At 36.6% G+C, this 17,500-nt stretch overlaps 2 protein-coding genes across 2 annotated transcripts in view; one reads left to right on the top strand and one right to left on the bottom strand.

Annotated features, from left to right (window-relative positions):
- LOC137650513 (uncharacterized) overlaps nucleotides 1–4,902 on the top strand; it is a 41,024-nt gene extending 36,122 nt beyond the window's left edge. Inside the window, exons 5-8 of the mRNA XM_068383733.1 lie at nucleotides 1–152; nucleotides 729–952; nucleotides 2,812–2,988; nucleotides 4,272–4,902. The exon at nucleotides 1–152 is cut by the window's left edge and continues 15 nt beyond it. Of these exons, the coding sequence (XP_068239834.1) occupies nucleotides 1–152; nucleotides 729–952; nucleotides 2,812–2,988; nucleotides 4,272–4,698 (980 nt within the window). The 3' untranslated portion in view covers nucleotides 4,699–4,902. The remainder of the gene's footprint in view (nucleotides 153–728; nucleotides 953–2,811; nucleotides 2,989–4,271) is intronic.
- Nucleotides 4,903–6,317: 1,415 nt separating this feature from the next.
- Nucleotides 6,318–17,500, bottom strand: part of LOC137651219 (catenin alpha-like) — a 30,860-nt gene continuing 19,677 nt past the window's right edge. The window contains exons 11-18 of the mRNA XM_068384407.1: nucleotides 16,811–16,922; nucleotides 16,127–16,327; nucleotides 15,108–15,329; nucleotides 10,955–11,076; nucleotides 10,472–10,602; nucleotides 9,629–9,869; nucleotides 7,879–7,998; nucleotides 6,318–6,747 (exon numbers count right to left, since the gene is read on the bottom strand). Of these exons, the coding sequence (XP_068240508.1) occupies nucleotides 6,583–6,747; nucleotides 7,879–7,998; nucleotides 9,629–9,869; nucleotides 10,472–10,602; nucleotides 10,955–11,076; nucleotides 15,108–15,329; nucleotides 16,127–16,327; nucleotides 16,811–16,922 (1,314 nt within the window). The 3' untranslated portion in view covers nucleotides 6,318–6,582. The remainder of the gene's footprint in view (nucleotides 6,748–7,878; nucleotides 7,999–9,628; nucleotides 9,870–10,471; nucleotides 10,603–10,954; nucleotides 11,077–15,107; nucleotides 15,330–16,126; nucleotides 16,328–16,810; nucleotides 16,923–17,500) is intronic.

Genomic DNA, 17,500 nt, shown 5'->3' with positions numbered 1-17,500 from the left:
CTTTCGAGAAGAGTGACTGGATGACTCAAGTGGGTGAAGTCATGTCCGGCGTCTCCAATCAACTGCCAAGCATAGAGAAGGCCATCACCTCTATGTCCTTTATGGCTTTTGGTATCTTCATGGCTAATCTGTTCCTACAGGCTGTGGTGAACGTGAGTCTATGAGTCTTAACAGTTCCTCATAATAATATTAATAATATAAGATTCTTAAACTTTTAGTTTTATCATTCTTATGACTTTTCATAGTTTATATATGAAAGACCTGATTTAATGTTGCTACTATTCTTAAAATAATATGTTTTAAATGTTCATTACTTCTCATAAAGTTTATCCATTTCCTTGTCTCCTTGCCTCACTGAGCTATTTTTTTCCTTGTAGGAACCTTTGGGCTTATAGCATCCTGCTTTTCCAACAAGGGCTGTAGCTTACCATGTAATAATAATAATTTTATAAGTTTTATCATTCTTAAACTATTCAAAAGTTTTATAAACTTTTAACTTTTTATTTCCTTTTCCTTTCCTCACAGGGCTATTTTCCCCAGTTAGAGCACTTGGGCTTATAGCATCCTGCTTTTCCAACTAGGGTTGTAGCTTAGCTAATAATAATAATAATAATAATAATAATAATAATAATAATAATTATTATTATTATTATTTTATAAGTTTTTTCTTAAACTATTCAAAAGTTTTATAAACTTTTAACTTTTTATTTTTACATTTTTTTTTCCAGTCTTCCTTCACCTCTCTGCTCGGACGCACGGACAAATCCGACAACTCTGGTGGTTTCAATCTCAATTTGGCGGACCTTCCCATTGACCTTGACCTTGAAGAATTAGACTCCAATAGCAGTCAATGGAAAGAAAATGCTGAGGACGAGGAAGGGAGTCTCTCCGGGGTCAAGAAATTACTCAAGGTCATGGGTCAAGTTTACGTTAGTCTCCATGAAATTGCCAGGTATGGTAAGCAACTCTTCCAGGACACTCTAAAATCAAACCATTGTTCTTTATTCTTGGGCAGTGCCATAGCCTCTGTACCATGATCTTCCACTGTCTTTGGTTAGAGTTCTCTTGCTTGAGGGTACACTCGGGCATACTATTCTATCTAATTTCTCTTCCTCTTGTTTTTATTAAAGTTTATATAGTTTACATAGGAGATATTTATCTTAATGTTGTTATTGTTCTTAAAATCTTTTATTTTTCCTTGTTTCCTTCCCTCACTGGGCTATTTTCCCTGTTGGAGCCCCTGGGCTTATAGCATCCTGCTTTTCCAACTAGGGTTGTAGCTTAGCAAATAATAATAATAATAATAATAAATAAACATGACAGTTATCGAAGAATTATAGACATTTTCTGGTAGGCCTACTGCTAAAAGTAATGTTAATGTAATTTCGATAATTTATTCCCAACTTTTCGACGAAATTAAGTTTTCATTTGTGTCAGTCTTAAATTTATTTACATGCTTCTATGGGAGACCGCATATTTACTTCGAAATTTAGCAATACAGAGTCAGATAAAGTTACATAGGCCTACGTGGAACGATAGGAAATTTAAAGTAAGGTTGAAACGTTTGGAGTAACATGATAATAGCAAAGTTCTGAGCCATTTTCCAAGGTCAGTTAATTACTTCCTTATTTCATTTCTTCACTGGGCTATTTATTCCTGTTGGAGCCCTTGGGCTTGAAGCATCATACTTTTCCAGCTAAGGTTGTAATAATAATAATAATAATAATAATAATAATAATAATAATAAACTCGAGATAGAAACCATATTGCACATATTACTTTGATAAACTTATACAAATGACTTTCATATAAACATGAATAAAATCTGTAGCACTCACTGCAAAGGATTTTAATTTGCAATATAAATAATAAACCTCTATTTAACGACTTCAGAGATAACAAAAATATCCTTCGCAAGTGATCATCACAATGCGTTGGCCTAAACCTTTAAGATAAATAGTAAACAAGGTTAGGAGGCTACATATGGTCCTGCATAGGTTAGGTAAACTAGACTTCCAATAACCATAACAACATAACTTAACATAGATACACTGTACTCACTACTCTTTAGCATAATACGTGACAGCATAAATTATCTCACAGCTTACCTGTATCTTCTAACAGCACTAGTAAACGAAATATGGCATTGGGTAAGGAAGGATGATGTTGATTGGGAGTAGGATAACGTTATAAATATGAATAGATCGTTAGCCATTAGTGGATCACAGGTAGTCATTTCTCAGGGTATTCCCGAATCGCCGAACACTGACACACACACACAACAACAGCCGAACGGAAACTGGCAAAAAAATTGTCGCCAACATAGAATAGAACTCTCCACCTAAAAGAAACTAGCTTTAAATAATAGTATTGTTTCTCATTAATATAATTGTAACAAACACTATTTAGCAATAGAATATGCATATAGACGACAGCTACTACTCCATCACAACATACAGTATATCGTATTTTTTTTATTATATTTTTTATGAGCTAAATTTTTAAAAAAAGAATAAATTTAGGTTGACGTTTGTATTGCTAAAGATTCGATTTCTTTCAAAACTTCATTTTTAGCATAATTCATTTCTTAGTTATTCTACTTTTCTAAGATAACAAATATCTAAATAAATGAATAGTTACACGTTCTCTCCTGTTGATTTACTTATCATACATATTACGGGCATGTAACTCGTAAGTATACAAAATAATTCATATATTTACGCGTTTATTTTCACGTGCATACATACATGTATATTATAGCACCTATGTCCCGATTTGTAAGAAAACGAGTAAATCCATTATTTTCAACAGAGCTGGAATTTACAACGTAGTGTCAGCCTTGGGACTGGACACACCGGTCACTCGAACTCCTGCTGGTGCCGAAGATCTGGAACCAGAGTGCCTTCGCCGCCTTCTGTGCGAAGGTCATCATATAACAGCACCGCATTTCAAGGGCACTTCGACCTACAGACTCCTACCATTTTGGACGTAAGTATTGCAGGTCATGTGTGTGTGTGGGCTGTTTCTCTTTCTTATTCTGTTTGCTCGTGTGACGCTAACCAATGTTGCTCGTGCAGCTACAGATATTAGTATTTGGGAGCCACGTTTAATGTAAAGATGGTTAAGGATGCAAGTAAATGTGTTCTGCTAACACACCTTGAAAATACAACAAACTCTAGGAGAGATTACTATTATTTTTTCTCCTTACGGCTTTTCATAGCTTTCATAAGGTATTGGGATTTGGCCGTATCCAAGCGCTATAGTGTGTCTCGTGGCCACCGAGAATAGTCTCACGGTGGTTACAATCCTAGGCCTATGTTGGTAAAAAAGAAGTTATATTACCAATTTCATTAGTTTACAGCCCACTTGGATTCATTTTGTTTGCTGTCTAATATATGGGAAAGGGATTTTGGGTGTAGTTGCAGCTATTAATGGCCAATTAGTTCACTGATATTTTCCCGGTAAAACTATGGAAAGTTCACTGGTGTGTTTTTGACCAACTGCAATTAGTACAAATATCATTAGTCCATAATCATATCAGAGAGAGAGAGAGAGAGAGAGAGAGAGAGAGAGAGAGAGAGAGAGAGAGAGAGAGAGAGAGAGAGAGAGAGAGAGTATTTTTTACTCGTAATTGTTTAAAAATTTTAAGTATATGCCACTGTTGTAACACAATTTATAAATACTTAAAGAATTATCAAAATCTAAATGTTTAACCAAATTTGTTATCAAAGTTTTAGTTTATAAATATATGCAATTTATACAATTATTTTCCAGATTTTTCTGTATCTCTCACAGGGAATAGCACACCTCTAACGATTAAAATTTAGAGGTTATCCATTTATTTTGAAGTATAAAATTATCAATCCGACGTAAATATATACTCAGTCGTGACTTATCTTTCAAGTGGGTTCGTTTTATTGGGAAATTTGTCACTCCAAATAACCTGTATACAAATGTGTCGGCTTGAAAGAACTTCTTATTCTAAAAAAAATGTGGTACTTTAAGAGATTATTTTTGTTATTTTATTAAAAAGACTAATTCACTTTTCTTGCTTTTGATATAATCATATGCTAGCTGTTAGATTAATTAAATTTGTTATATAATAAGCCAATTCAATTTCTTCTCTATTCCCGAAAAAAAATAGTTTTTTCCAATAGTAATTTATACAATTTAAACTCTTCTATTTTCCACTGCCGTTTGAGTTAACTTTCGAGAAACTTCGAGTAATTTCACATAATGAAAACAATTCAACCTCTTCACCTCGCTTTCAGTTTTGGCGTGAGCTGGCTGTCCGGCAACTCAAACATGCCTCGCTTGCTGGAAGAGCTCAGGGCAGAGGTAGCCGGCCAGCAGGGCCTTCCCTGCGACTCCCTCTTCCCCGACTGCAACGACACTTCGTCTATCGAAGGATTCCTGGACAAAATCAGAAGTGGAGTGGAGGATCTCGGTGGTGGAAACGACCCTCCGAAAAATGTTTCTGGGAGAGTCTTGGAGTCGATTGATGTCGAAGGAGATGGTGGTTTGGATGAAGAAGTGTTAGCCATTGATGCGGACGATGATGTGAGTACTGACAGGAGTACTTTGGTCCCGCTGGTTCTCGGAGATACACAAATTCCTCTGTCAGACTTAAAAAGAGAAGAAGAAGAAGAAGGAGAAGAAGAAGAAGGAGAAGAAGAAGCAGTCTCCGAGTCTCCGTAATAAAAACGTCTTGCATTTACTCTTGGTTGGTGTGATGTAAAGTCCGTATTCTTTTATGATGTTAATCAAATCCCAATTTACTTGAAGGGTTATCTTATCATTTCATGATAGTGTTTCCTCTCAGATAATCTAGGTCACTGAACCCTTAGATCAGTCATGGCTGATTTTTTCTCTGTAATCTGGCGTCGTTACGTCTATGGTTGTCGTCCCCGTACCAGTCGTACCAGTTAAAATATAGGACTACTGCAAGAAAATCAAGGTGAGAGAGAGAGAGAGAGAGAGAGAGAGAGAGAGAGAGAGAGAGAGAGAGCTCCACCGTTTATAGTGAAGAGTAAAATTCCACGTGTGAGTTTTCACTTCTTTCCGAAACAGAATTTTGATAGAAATTCTATAATGTCAAGTCTAGTCTTCATGTTGCACCTCTTGCACAAGACACGACCTCTCCTCGCTACAGAGACTATGTGACTGATTCTAAATGAAACGGTTGGGAAATAGGCTTAACCAAAATAGACAGGTAGCTGTCGAGACAGAAAACGGGGAACCTGGTTAGAGTAAGGCGAGTCGATTTTATGGTTCCATAGCAGAAAGTTATGGGGAAGATTACTACAGCCTAGAGGATTGACAGGAAATGCTAGATTCTGTAGAATGGAAGAAAGTATATGTCAGGTCAGGTCAGGTCAACAGAATACGCAGCATGCCAATGTAAATAAGATACACAAAACAAAAGAAGGATAACCACATTACCTGGCCCTCCCAGGTCCAAGCTTTGGTGGCGAGGGTTTTGGGGCCAGATCACATATGGTCAGCAGTCTTTAGTGCATTGTCACTCTCCCTAGCCTCTGTCATTCATGAGTAGCCTTTAGATAGAAAGGAAAAATATATTGGACTCATTTGATTAAGAAAATGGCTCTAATCGAGTAGACGATGGGCGAAAAAATAAAAAAACGTTCACAACTGGATGAAGAAGAGTGAGTTGACGTTGACAGAAAAGACCTCCTCCAGTTAGGTAGAAATCTAAGACGCAAAGAGAGATACCCTACATATCTTGAGATCTTTTCATTTTATAAACATTTCATTATTTCCGTAATATGTACATAATTTGTAAATATTTTTAATATTTTTATAAGACTTAGGTTAATTATTGTTATTTTGTTTTGAATTCTTTATAATAAAGTGATAATTCTTAAGAACTAATGCTGTGATTTCCCCATTTGACTTAGAAAAAAATATTTTCCAGAGAAAAAACTCACGTGTATGTATATATATATATATATATATATATATATATATATATATATATATATATATATATATATATATATATATATTATCATGGGAATTAGTATCATAATAAAATAGACTCTGTAAGAAAAAACTTTAATAATCTTTAATGAATACATTCTTAAAGGAACCAGGCTATAAAACATTAAAAACGTTATGCATGCAAGTAAATAGTATCAGGATTCACAGAATAGTCTTAATTACTTACACACACACGCACACGCACACACACACACACACACACACACACACATATATATATATATATATATATATATATATATATATATATATATATATATGTGTGTGTGTGTGTGTGTGTGTGTGTGTGTGTGTGTGTGTGTGCCTGTGTGTGTGTGTTATATATATAAACAGATTTATCTGAAGATAGATTTTGACAAACTAACATAAGGCTGATCCTCCCATTCATAAAATAATCTATTTATATTTCTACAAACATAATTTGTGACTTATCTTTTTCCACAATCAACCAACGTAGGCATGCAATAGAAAGATTCGAATTTAACCCATGAAATAAACGAATCACTCGTTTTATAAAAAGATAAAATACTAAAACAATAAAAGATAATTTATAAAAAAACATCATACGAACTCCTCCATGTGTTCGAAATCCACCAGAAATTGGGGCATAGGGGAGGGTCTCTTCTGACTCCCCCTCCTGACCTTGGCTTTGACTTCCTCTGGATGGACCGGCCTGACCAATGGCTTCTTTTCTGGGGCCTTCATCTTCCAAACAACGCCAAGACCCTGTGTGTGGCAGAAAGAGGAACTAAATCATGGAGTTTCTAAGTCATCACGTCCCTCTCCAGAGTTTTTTTTTTTTTTTTTTTTTTTTTCCTTTATGAAATACAAATTTACAATCTTACAATTTATACCATATATACATCTTCGTATATTTACATGAATCATTTTTTTTTTATTTATTTTATATTTACTGTATTCACAACTGCAATTTTTACTGATACTCTTTATATAGAAATTCGATGTATAGTTGTAACGTGTTCGCTTAGCATTCTCATGGCAGCAGATCGATCCCACCCCAGGACCATGAGCTTAAGCTGTTTACTGAGGAGGCCACTACTGTGTAAAACCAGACACCTTAATTATATTTTGCCAAATCATATTTGCTGGTATATAGCAGCTCTCTAAGATTGGCGTTCGCAAGACCAAAATTGTTTAAAAAGATAGCAGTAGTCTAAAAACAAATTAGTTAAACCATTTAGTGTTAAAAAGGAAGGCCCTGATTTGACCTTAACCTGTATTAAATTGCGTGGATTTTCATACGCTCAAATATGAACCAAGTTTGCAGTCTCTGTGACTACGATGTCCAAACTTATGGCTGATCAGGCCTACGTGAATTGGACATTCTACTTGCCCGTGACCTTGACCTTTGAACTTGACCTTCCAAAATTTAATCATTTCCATCTTTTAACATAACAGCCAATCCCTGCAAGTTCCATTACTCTACGATTGAAATTGTGGCATGGAAGATGTTCACAAACAAACACGCACACACAAACAAACAAACTTGACCTTTGACCTTGACCTTCCAAAATTTAATCATTTCCATCTTTTAACATAACAGCCAATCCCTGTGAGTTTCATTACTTTACGATTAAGATTGTGGCATGGAAGCTGTTCACAAACAAACACACACACACAAACAAACAAGCTTGACCTTTGACCTTGACCTTCCAAAATTTAATCATTTCCAGCTTTTTACATAACAGCCCTTACCTGTAAGTTTCATTACTTTACGATTAAAATTGTGGCAGGGAAGCTGTTCACAAACAAACACACACACAAATAAACACACAAACAGGGGATAAAACATAACCTCCTTCCAACTTCGTGGGCGGAGATAAATACTGGGCTTACCCCTTCCTTCTCGTAGTGTCGTTTGTATTTGGTGGAAGCGATATAGGAGCATTTGACGGTGGAAACCACGGCGCTCATCAGATTCTTAGCTGCCTGGATGAGTGATGTGGCTGAATCCAACTGTAGAATATAGAGGTGAATGAACATAAATAAGATTGATATGTGTATCAATAAATAGAGGAATAGATAGATAGAAAGAAATGAAAATAGATGTACGGATCAATGCATAAATAAATGAATATGTGGATCGATGCATAAATAAAAATATATGTGGATAAATACATAAATGAATAAATGGATGGATAAATTAATAAATAAATGAATATATAGATAAATGTATAAAGAAATAAATATATAGATTAATGTATAACTCAATAAAAATATGGATAAATTCATAACTCATTAAATATATGGATAATTTCATAAATAAAAAAATAAATGGATAAATTCGTAAAGAAATAAATATACGGATGAATGCATAGACAAATGTATGGATAAATGCATAAATAAAAAAAATATATGGATAAATGCATGAACAAATATATGAATGGAAAACTGGTAAATAATTAAATAAACAGATAGATTAATAGATGCACATATAATTAAATAAATGAACAGATAAATAAAAGGACAGATAAGATATACGTAAATAGATGACATGATTATCAAATACAAAATATCTTAATAGTAAACATAAAGTAATTAATCAATTAAAAACATAAAAACAAATATTCTCCTCGTCTCTTACTGAAGTTCTCAGCGTTTAGTAGCAAAAGGATGTGTCAAATGAACATTGAAAATTGATCTGGAAAAACACAGGGTAGAGACTTCGTCTTGGGGTGAGCTAAAGATATTGCAGCGTAGGGGGATAAAGGAGGCATCCCCCCCCCCCCTGTAGGTATGTAGGCAAGGATACGGCTCCAAGGTTAGGTTAGGTGGGGAACCTTTATGGTAGGTGGTGTTTTTGTCTTTTTTTTTTTTTTTATCACTCATAACTTGTAGAATTTTACATCCATTCTGTCCCAACGAACTTTAAAGTCTTCGTCTTTCAAAATGTTCAGTGATTTTTCTTGTCAAAAATCACCCCCCCCCCCCCCCAGAAACTTGACATCATTCTCAAATAGCAGAGAACCATTATTTAGGAAAAGGATGAGGGTCTAACTTTATGATACCATTTAAAAATCTCTCTCTCTCTCTCTCTCTCTCTCCGTCAACAAACACTTACTCTCTCTCTCTCTCTCCGTCAGCAAACACTTACACACACACTCTCTCTCTCTCTCTCTCTCTCTCTCTCTCTCTCCGTCAGCAAACACTTACTCTCTCTCTCTCTCTCTCTCTCTCTCTCTCCGTCAGCAAACACTTACTCTCTCTCTCTCTCTCTCTCTCTCTCTCTCTCTCTCTCTCTCTCTCTCTCTCTCTCTCTCTCTCTCCGTCAGCAAACACTCACTCTCTCTCTCTCTCTCTCTCTCTCTCTCTCTCTCTCTCTCTCTCTCTCTCTCTCTCCGTCAGCAAACACTTTCTCTCTCTCTCCCTCGCTCCGTCAGCAAACTCTCTCTCTCTCTCTCTCTCTCTCTCTCTCTCTCTCTCTCTCTCTCTCTCTCTCTCTCTCTCTCAGCAAACACTTATTCTCTCTCTCTCTCTCTCTCTCTCTCTCTCTCTCTCTCTCTCTCTCTCACTCCGTCAGCAAAACTCTCTCTCTCTCTCTCTCTCTCTCTCTCTCTCTCTCTCTCTCTCTCTCTCTCTCACTTACTCCAGACACGATGAGATTTCCCGAGATGTTCTGTACGTCAGCCTTGACCTTCGATGTGATGCTCAGCTGTTGGCAATACAGGGCGATGCGATTTAGGTAGGCCAGCATGTCGCTCTTGGTCGAGGACTCGGGACACTTTTCGGCAATCTCCCTGGCCAGCTTGTCCAGCTTTGTCCCGGCCATCGAGATCTTCTTGGCGGCTTCGATTACGTTCATGGTGGTCTTTAGGGGGCCTCGTCCCCTGCAAAGACGTACGTGGTCGTTTTAAGGTTTATTGACATGGGGGATTAGGTAATGTTTCTCTTTGCCCTTCTCTTGTTGTTTATTTATTTCTTTATTTGGTTTCCTCATTGGGGTATTTTTTCCTGTTGGAGCCCTTGGGTTTATAGCATCCTGCTTTCCCAACTAGGGTTGTAGCTTAGCTTATAATATTACTACTACTACTACTACTACTACTACTACTACTACTACTACTCTTGTTGTTGATTTATTTCTTTATTTGATTTCCTCACTGGGCTATTTTTCCCTGTTGGAGCCCTTGGGTTTATAGCATCCTGCATTTCCAACTAGGATTGTAGCTTAGCTTATAATATTAATACTACTACTACTACTACTACTACTACTACTAATAATAATAATAATAATAATATGAAGTCAGATTTTTTTTTTTTTTTGGTAAATGCTGAATGGATAGGAAATTTAAGGCCGTTTTATAGGCCAAGCCACATGGAACCAAAGATCAAGATAAAGGGAAAGACGAGGGGAAAACTGAAGCAGAAAAAGAATTCCAAAGATTTCAAATCATGGAACCCCTACACGTGAAAAAAATTAATACTTTAATACCTGGTGAAGTCCGTCATCTGTATCATGATAATGGAGATAAGTTTGGCCAAGGCGATGATGTCGTTGCCGGAATCGTCCCACTTGGACACTTCCTTGTCGAATTTCTTCTTCTCTTCTTGGAAGTTTTCGACCTGCGAGTTGGATAAAATGCGTCAGGATAAGCTGAAGAGTCCTTCTAAAGGAATTTCATAGGATACACACATTTTCACATGAGTTTGCTGGTGCGTCGTGTTGTGAGTATATTTACACTGTTAAAGATTTGCCGTAAAACGGTAAAAATCCTGGAATAAATGTTGCCAGGTATTTACCGTTTTAAAAACGGATACAATGACGTAAAGGAGTGATATTAGAGTAAAATTAAGGTCGCCTGTATTCTAATGAAATACGGCTGAGAATAGTATATTTTTACGGAGAATTTCTGATTAAAATTACGGTTATTTTAATAGTGTAACTACGTGTCTAAACAAACCACAGTCAAATTACCTCCTCTGCGATCTTATCCCTATCCATAGGACTTAGATTTTTCATAGCATCCCGTGCTGTGGTAATGCCAGATACCTCTGGGTATTCATCTATAGCTTGGATGTCGTCCGTTGACAGAAGCACTGTGAAGAAAATAGGAGACTTTATTTCGTAAGCGAAAGGCTATAGTCGCCGCAAAGATTCCTGGCGAAATAAGCCCCGCCTCCCTGATGACGTCATAGTCAACACATCATACATCCCCTTACAAATTTGTGACCGCTGCTAACGTAGGAGACAACATGATTGGCTATGACGTCACTATGACATCATCAGGGGGTGGGACTTATTTAGCCCGGATCCTTTGTGGTGACTATGGTGAGAGGAAGGATGCGTCTATGGCAGAAAAGTTATAATATAAAGAGGACTAATTATGCTGACTATCCTTATATTAGTGAGGAGAGCATTGAAGCTGTTAAGGTGAATTGTTTGTGTCTTATGAAGGATTCATCAAGTGATTTGAAACAGTGGCAAAAAAGGTTATCAATTTGGAAATGTCGGCAATTGCTTGCATCCGGACGAGAGTTATTTTCCTGTTCGCTTTCATATCATGAAAATAAAATGAAAGGTCTTGGTGAATTGGAGTGAAAGTAAATGGTCTTGGTGAATTAGATACAATTTCGACGCTTGATTATAGTATTGGGGTAATCACTTTCAGTCTGTTGACGTTTGCACCATTTAATGTGATGCAAAACTTCTTGCACCATTTAATGTGATGCAAAACTTCTTGCACCATTTAATGTGATGCAAAACTTCTTGCACCGTGCAGCTGTCTTTATTGAAGATTCCACTAGGATTTATTTACTTACGAGAACATGACGTTGAAGTAGTTTCTAAAAAGGCTCACACTGCGCATGACTGACTTGATAGGATTTTCCTTATAACAACTTTTAACTCTTTTATCATTGGTGTTTTCCTATCTAATTTCAAAGTAGAATGGAATAAAAGTAAAGATTGAGAATCTCATTACGGTATTGATTTATTTAAGGCACAGGTAATATAAACTTAAAAACAATAATAAGAATAAGCTTGGAAGCTTTGCACCTATCTATAAAGTGATAGAGTGCCCGCAAACTTATTTTGCGGAGTGAGCAATAAGGAACCAGGAACCAGGACATATTTAGGGATCACTATGACCTTGTAATGGTATCAAAAGGGAAAGTAAAACCAATGACAAATCCAAAAAAATCACAGTAGAAAAAGTAAAGAATTGCCTGGGAAAACTAAAGGCAAAAAAAGTGGCAGAGCCAGATGGCCTAAAACCCGAGTAGTTCAACTGTGCAATCTAAATAGTGCAATACGACAGAAAAGAATTATATAAATTGAAATAATTTCATCTGTTTCTTTGGCTAAAATAACTATTCCCTCTTTAAAGCTGAGTTTAAACGATCGAACAGTTCCTCGAACACGGTTGACGAACCTGCTTGTCAAATGCATAAGGTTTGTGGACAATGAAGCCCCGCCCACAAAAGTCAGGCGAGAACAGACTTTCTTCGAACCGTTCGATGAATGGGTTCGACAACCGAGTAACCCGTTCACACGTTCGAACATCGCTTCAAACACTTGTCTGTCGAACCGCGTTCGATGAACCATTCGACCGTGTAAACTCGACTAAATACCGTGACGATATTGGAATGTATTTTATAATTATAATTGTATTTTATAATTATATTTTACAGTGATCGCCAGCTCGTGAATATTCCACGACTAATTGGTTTATTAATCCAATTAAAATTTCACAAAACAAACTTTGGTAGTTTTTATGATGAGGAATTTACCCATTGAGAAATATTGATCCATCTTTTTGTTTTCCTTATATATGACCACTGTTTTTGTGACGACAGCTTCCTCTTCATAACCCACTATAGTCCATTCCTTTTAGCGAGGCAGATTTGCACCGACTCGCAGCGGTGCCCTTTTAGCTCGGAAAAGTTTCCTGATCGCTGATTGGTTAGAATGATCTTGTCCAACCAATCAGCGATCAGGAAACTTTTCCGAGCTAAAAGGTCGCACTCGCAACGGTGCGCTTTTAGCTCGGAAAAGTTTCCTGATCTCTAATTGGTTAGAATGATCTTGTCCAACCAATCAGCGATCAGGAAACTTTTCCGAGCTAAAAGGTCGCACTCGCAACGGTGCGCTTTTAGCTCGGAAAAGTTTCCTGATCTCTAATTGGTTAGAATTATCTTGTCCAACCAATCAGCGATCAGGAAACTTTTCCGAGCTAAAAGGTCGCACTCGCAACGGTGCGCTTTTAGCTCGGAAAAGTTTCCTGATCTCTAATTGGTTAGAATTATCTTGTCCAACCAATCAGCGATCAGGAAACTTTTCCGAGCTAAAAGGTCGCACTCGCAACGGTGCGCTTTTAGCTCGGAAAAGTTTCCTGATCTCTAATTGGTTAGAATTATCTTGTCCAACCAATCAGCGATCAGGAAACTTTTCCGAGCTAAAAGGTCGCACTCGCAACGGTGCGCTTTTAGCTCGGAAAAGTTTCCTGATCTCTAATTGGTTAGAATTATCTTGTCCAACCAATCAGCGATCAGGAAACTTTTCCGAGCTAAAAGGTCGCACTCGCAACGGTGCACTTTTAGCTCGGAAAAGTTTCCTGATCTCTAATTGGTTAGAATTATCTTGTCCAACCAATCAGCGATCAGGAAACTTTTCCGAGCTAAAAGGTCGCACTCGCAACGGTGCGCTTTTAGCTCGGAAAAGTTTCCTGATCTCTAATTGGTTAGAATTATCTTGTCCAACCAATCAGCGATCAGGAAACTTTTCCGAGCTAAAAGGGCACCGCTGCGAGTCGGTGCAAATCTGCCTCGCTAAAATAAATGGACTATAGTTATTTGGTTTAGATCCGAACGAAAATCTCTTCAATTGAAAAATCAATCTTACAGTAGTGAAACTAAATAAAAAACGGATGATCAGTTCACCAAACGTTCAGCTGGGCTCCACAAGGCACTAGAAGAGTTGGATGACCCAGGCCTACATGGCTGAGAACTATGAAACGTGAAGTTGGAGATGATGAATGAAGTATTGATTTAAAAGCTCAAGATAGAAACGACTGGCGAAATCTAACCGAGGCCCTTTGCGTCAATGGGCGTAGGAGATGATGATGATGATGATGATGATGAAATGAACTGTAAATTCTGCATTCATAAAACTGAATGATAAATACATAAATAAGATAAGTGAAAGAATAATAAATCCATCACTGATATAATTAAATGAAAGAATAAAAAAAAATAAGAATTATTAGGCTGGTACAATTTAATACATATCACCAAAGAGATTGAAAATGAAAAAAAGAACAATAAATATACTAATAATTAACCAGAATTAAAAGAAATAAAAAGCACTAATAGATATTACAATAAAGACGGAAGAGAAGGAAACCATGATAAATATTCCAGTAATTAACCAGATTTAACAGAAATAAAAAAGCACCAATAAATTTTGCAATAAGGAAACTGAAAATAAATTTGCGATAAAATTATAAATCAGAACTATAAATTCTTAAACGGATGAAACTAATTGGTAAGATATGAATAAATTAAAAGAATTAGATAAAATAAAAAGAATTAGATAAAATAAAAATTATATGAGCCAATAAGATAAAAAAGAATAACCAAGATATTGATGAAACCTAAGGATAAAACTTGGAGAAATATTTAATAAAAGATAAAAATAATTACTTCCATAATAAAAGTAAATGAAGAAAATATGAAAAAATTTAAATGCACAATTAAAACTGAAAACGGAAAAGACATGAAGATGAATGAAAAAGAAAAATATCATTTAAATATATGAATAAATATGAAAAGGAATTGAAATTAAATGAAACAATAAGATATTTAATGACAAGCTAACTGAAAACGAAACGGGTAACGATCACACAGACGAAACAAAATAAAAAACTTTACGAAATAAAAAGAAAAAAACTTATAAATGTAATATCATCTAAATATATAAAAATATATAAAAACGAAATGAAATAAAATGAAACGGAAAGATAAAACAACATAGATTTCACTGAAAACGAAACGATTAAACCACCACTCGGACGTAATAAAATAAAAAAACGTAACGAAATAAAAAAGAAAACTAGAAACGTTTCGCTCACTGCTACTCCTGTTGTTGACTCTCTCCGGAGGATTGGTCACAAACTCCTCCGGGTCCAGCTCGTCCTCTCCTCGGTTCATGACGACAGCCAGGCGAATCTCCCTCACCCCGTCGTAAACCAGGTGCGAGGAGTCGATGAAGTCGTTCTCGTCGATGTCCTTCGACGGGTCCTCCTTCAGAGCCTTCGACACTATGTCGACGCAGTTTCCGAAGTTTGGTATGGCTGAAAATTATCCTTTTTCTAGTTATTATTATTATTATTATTATTATTATTATTATTATTATTATATATTATATATTATATATTATATATTATTATTATTATTGTTATTATTATTATTATTACTTGCTAAGCTACAACCCTAGTTGGAAAAGCAGGATGCTATAAGCCCAAGGGTTCCAACAATGAAAAATAGCCTAGTGAGGAAAGGAAATATGGAAATAAACGATATAAGAAGTAATGAAAAAAATATTAAAAACATAACAAGGTCAAAACAGACATCCATAAAAAAACTGTCTTATGTCAACCTGTTCATCATAAAAACATTTGCTGCAAGTTTGAACTTTTGAAGTTCTACTGATTCAAACACCCGATTAGGAAGATCATTCCACAACTTGGTCACAGCTGGAATAAAACTTTTAGAATACTATGTAGTATTGAGCCTCGTGATGGAGAAGGACTGACTATTAGAATTAACTGTACGCCTACATTGTTAAAAGAAACTCGTAATTTTCATTGGGAATTCCCCGTAAAAATTTACTGTTCTCAACCGTATTTCAGTAAAATACAGGCGACCGTATTTTCTACCCTACAGTATATACTTTGTTATTATCTTTTACGGGTTGGTGACCGTAATATCACTCCTTCAAGTTAATATATCCGTTTTTAAAACGGTAAATACCTAGCAAAAGTTATTCCAGGATTTTTACCGTTTTTTACGACAAATTTTCAACAATGTAGTATTACGAACAAGATGGAACTAAAGATAGCAACGCCGTTTACTTTCCCTGCTTGCTCACCTTTATCTCTGAGCATCTCAACAGCCTTCAGAACCTGTTCAGTGTAGACGCAAGGTTCGTAGTCGTCCATCTCGGCTCTGACGACTTCGCATACACGACTCGAGCGACCTCGAATGGCATTGGCCACCTGCTCGAACGTCGCCACGTCACCGTCGCTGATGGCCTGGACGCAGACTTTGACGTCTTCCAGGATGTGGTTCTCTGAAAAGAACAAAAGTGCTGACTGAGCAAATATATGGCAGTAATTTTAGTCCTCTCAAAGTGTTTTAAAGCTTATAGATGTTGTCTGAACATAGATCTGGCAGTAATTTTAGTGTTCTCAAAGCGTTTTAAACGGTATAGATGCTGTCTAAGCAAAGATCTGGCAGTAATTTTAGTGTTCTCGAAAAGTTTTAAACGGTATAGATGCTGTCTAAGCAAAGATCTGGCAGTAATTTTAGTGTTCTCGAAGCGTTTTAAACGGTATAGATGCTGTCTAAGCAAAGATCTGGCAGTAATTTCAGTCTTTTGGAAGCGTTTTAAACGTTATAGATGCTGTCTTACCAAGAACAAAGTAGCCACTGAACAATTACAGAGCAGAAGTTAACCCCTTGGGTGAAGAAGAATTCATATCTAGGACAAAAGCACTCAAGCAAAAACAAACAAAGTACCAAGCAAATAAACATACAAAAATAGTAGGCCTACCCGAGACGGCCAGGAAGTCGTCCACAGTTGTGATGTCATCAACAGATTCGATCAGGATTTGTAATTGGTTCTCCCAGGCTTCCTTGAAGGAGTCCATGTTCTCTTGCGCCACCTGGTGAGAAGAATGAAGACATTATTGATAAGATATTTCTTTCATTATCAGTCTCTATTGTTAATGATTAGGTATTATTCTGGATGCAATATGCTGTTACTAGGGCACCAGCCACCCATTGAGATACAACCACTAGAGAGTTATAGGGTCCTTTGACTGGCCAAACAGTACTACATTGAATCCTTCTATGTGGTTACGGTTCATTTTCCCTTTGCCTATACTGTACATACACCGAATTGTCTGGACTATTCTTTACAGATTCTCCTCTATCCTCATACACATGAGAGCACTGAGATTACCAAACAATTCTTCTTCTCTCAAGGGGTTAACTACTGCATTGTGATTGTTCAGTGGCTACTTTCCTTTTGGTAAGGGTAAAGAGACTCTTTAGCTATGGTCAGCAGCTCTTCTAGGAGAAGGGCACTCCAAAATCAAACCAATTTTCTCTAGTCTTGGATAGTGCCATAGCCTCTGTACCTAGGTCTTCCACTGTCTTGGGTGGTTTGGGGGAGTCTATTGGTCTTGGGTGGAGAGGGGCCTTGGGCGCTGATCCTATGGATATATGGTCAGTATCCAGG

This window comes from Palaemon carinicauda, chromosome 12 (assembly GCF_036898095.1).
Source record: "Palaemon carinicauda isolate YSFRI2023 chromosome 12, ASM3689809v2, whole genome shotgun sequence".
In the NCBI taxonomy this organism is placed as follows: domain Eukaryota; kingdom Metazoa; phylum Arthropoda; class Malacostraca; order Decapoda; family Palaemonidae; genus Palaemon; species Palaemon carinicauda.
The sequence above is the reverse complement of the archived record's forward strand: the minus strand, read 5'-3'. Positions and strand labels throughout refer to the sequence as shown.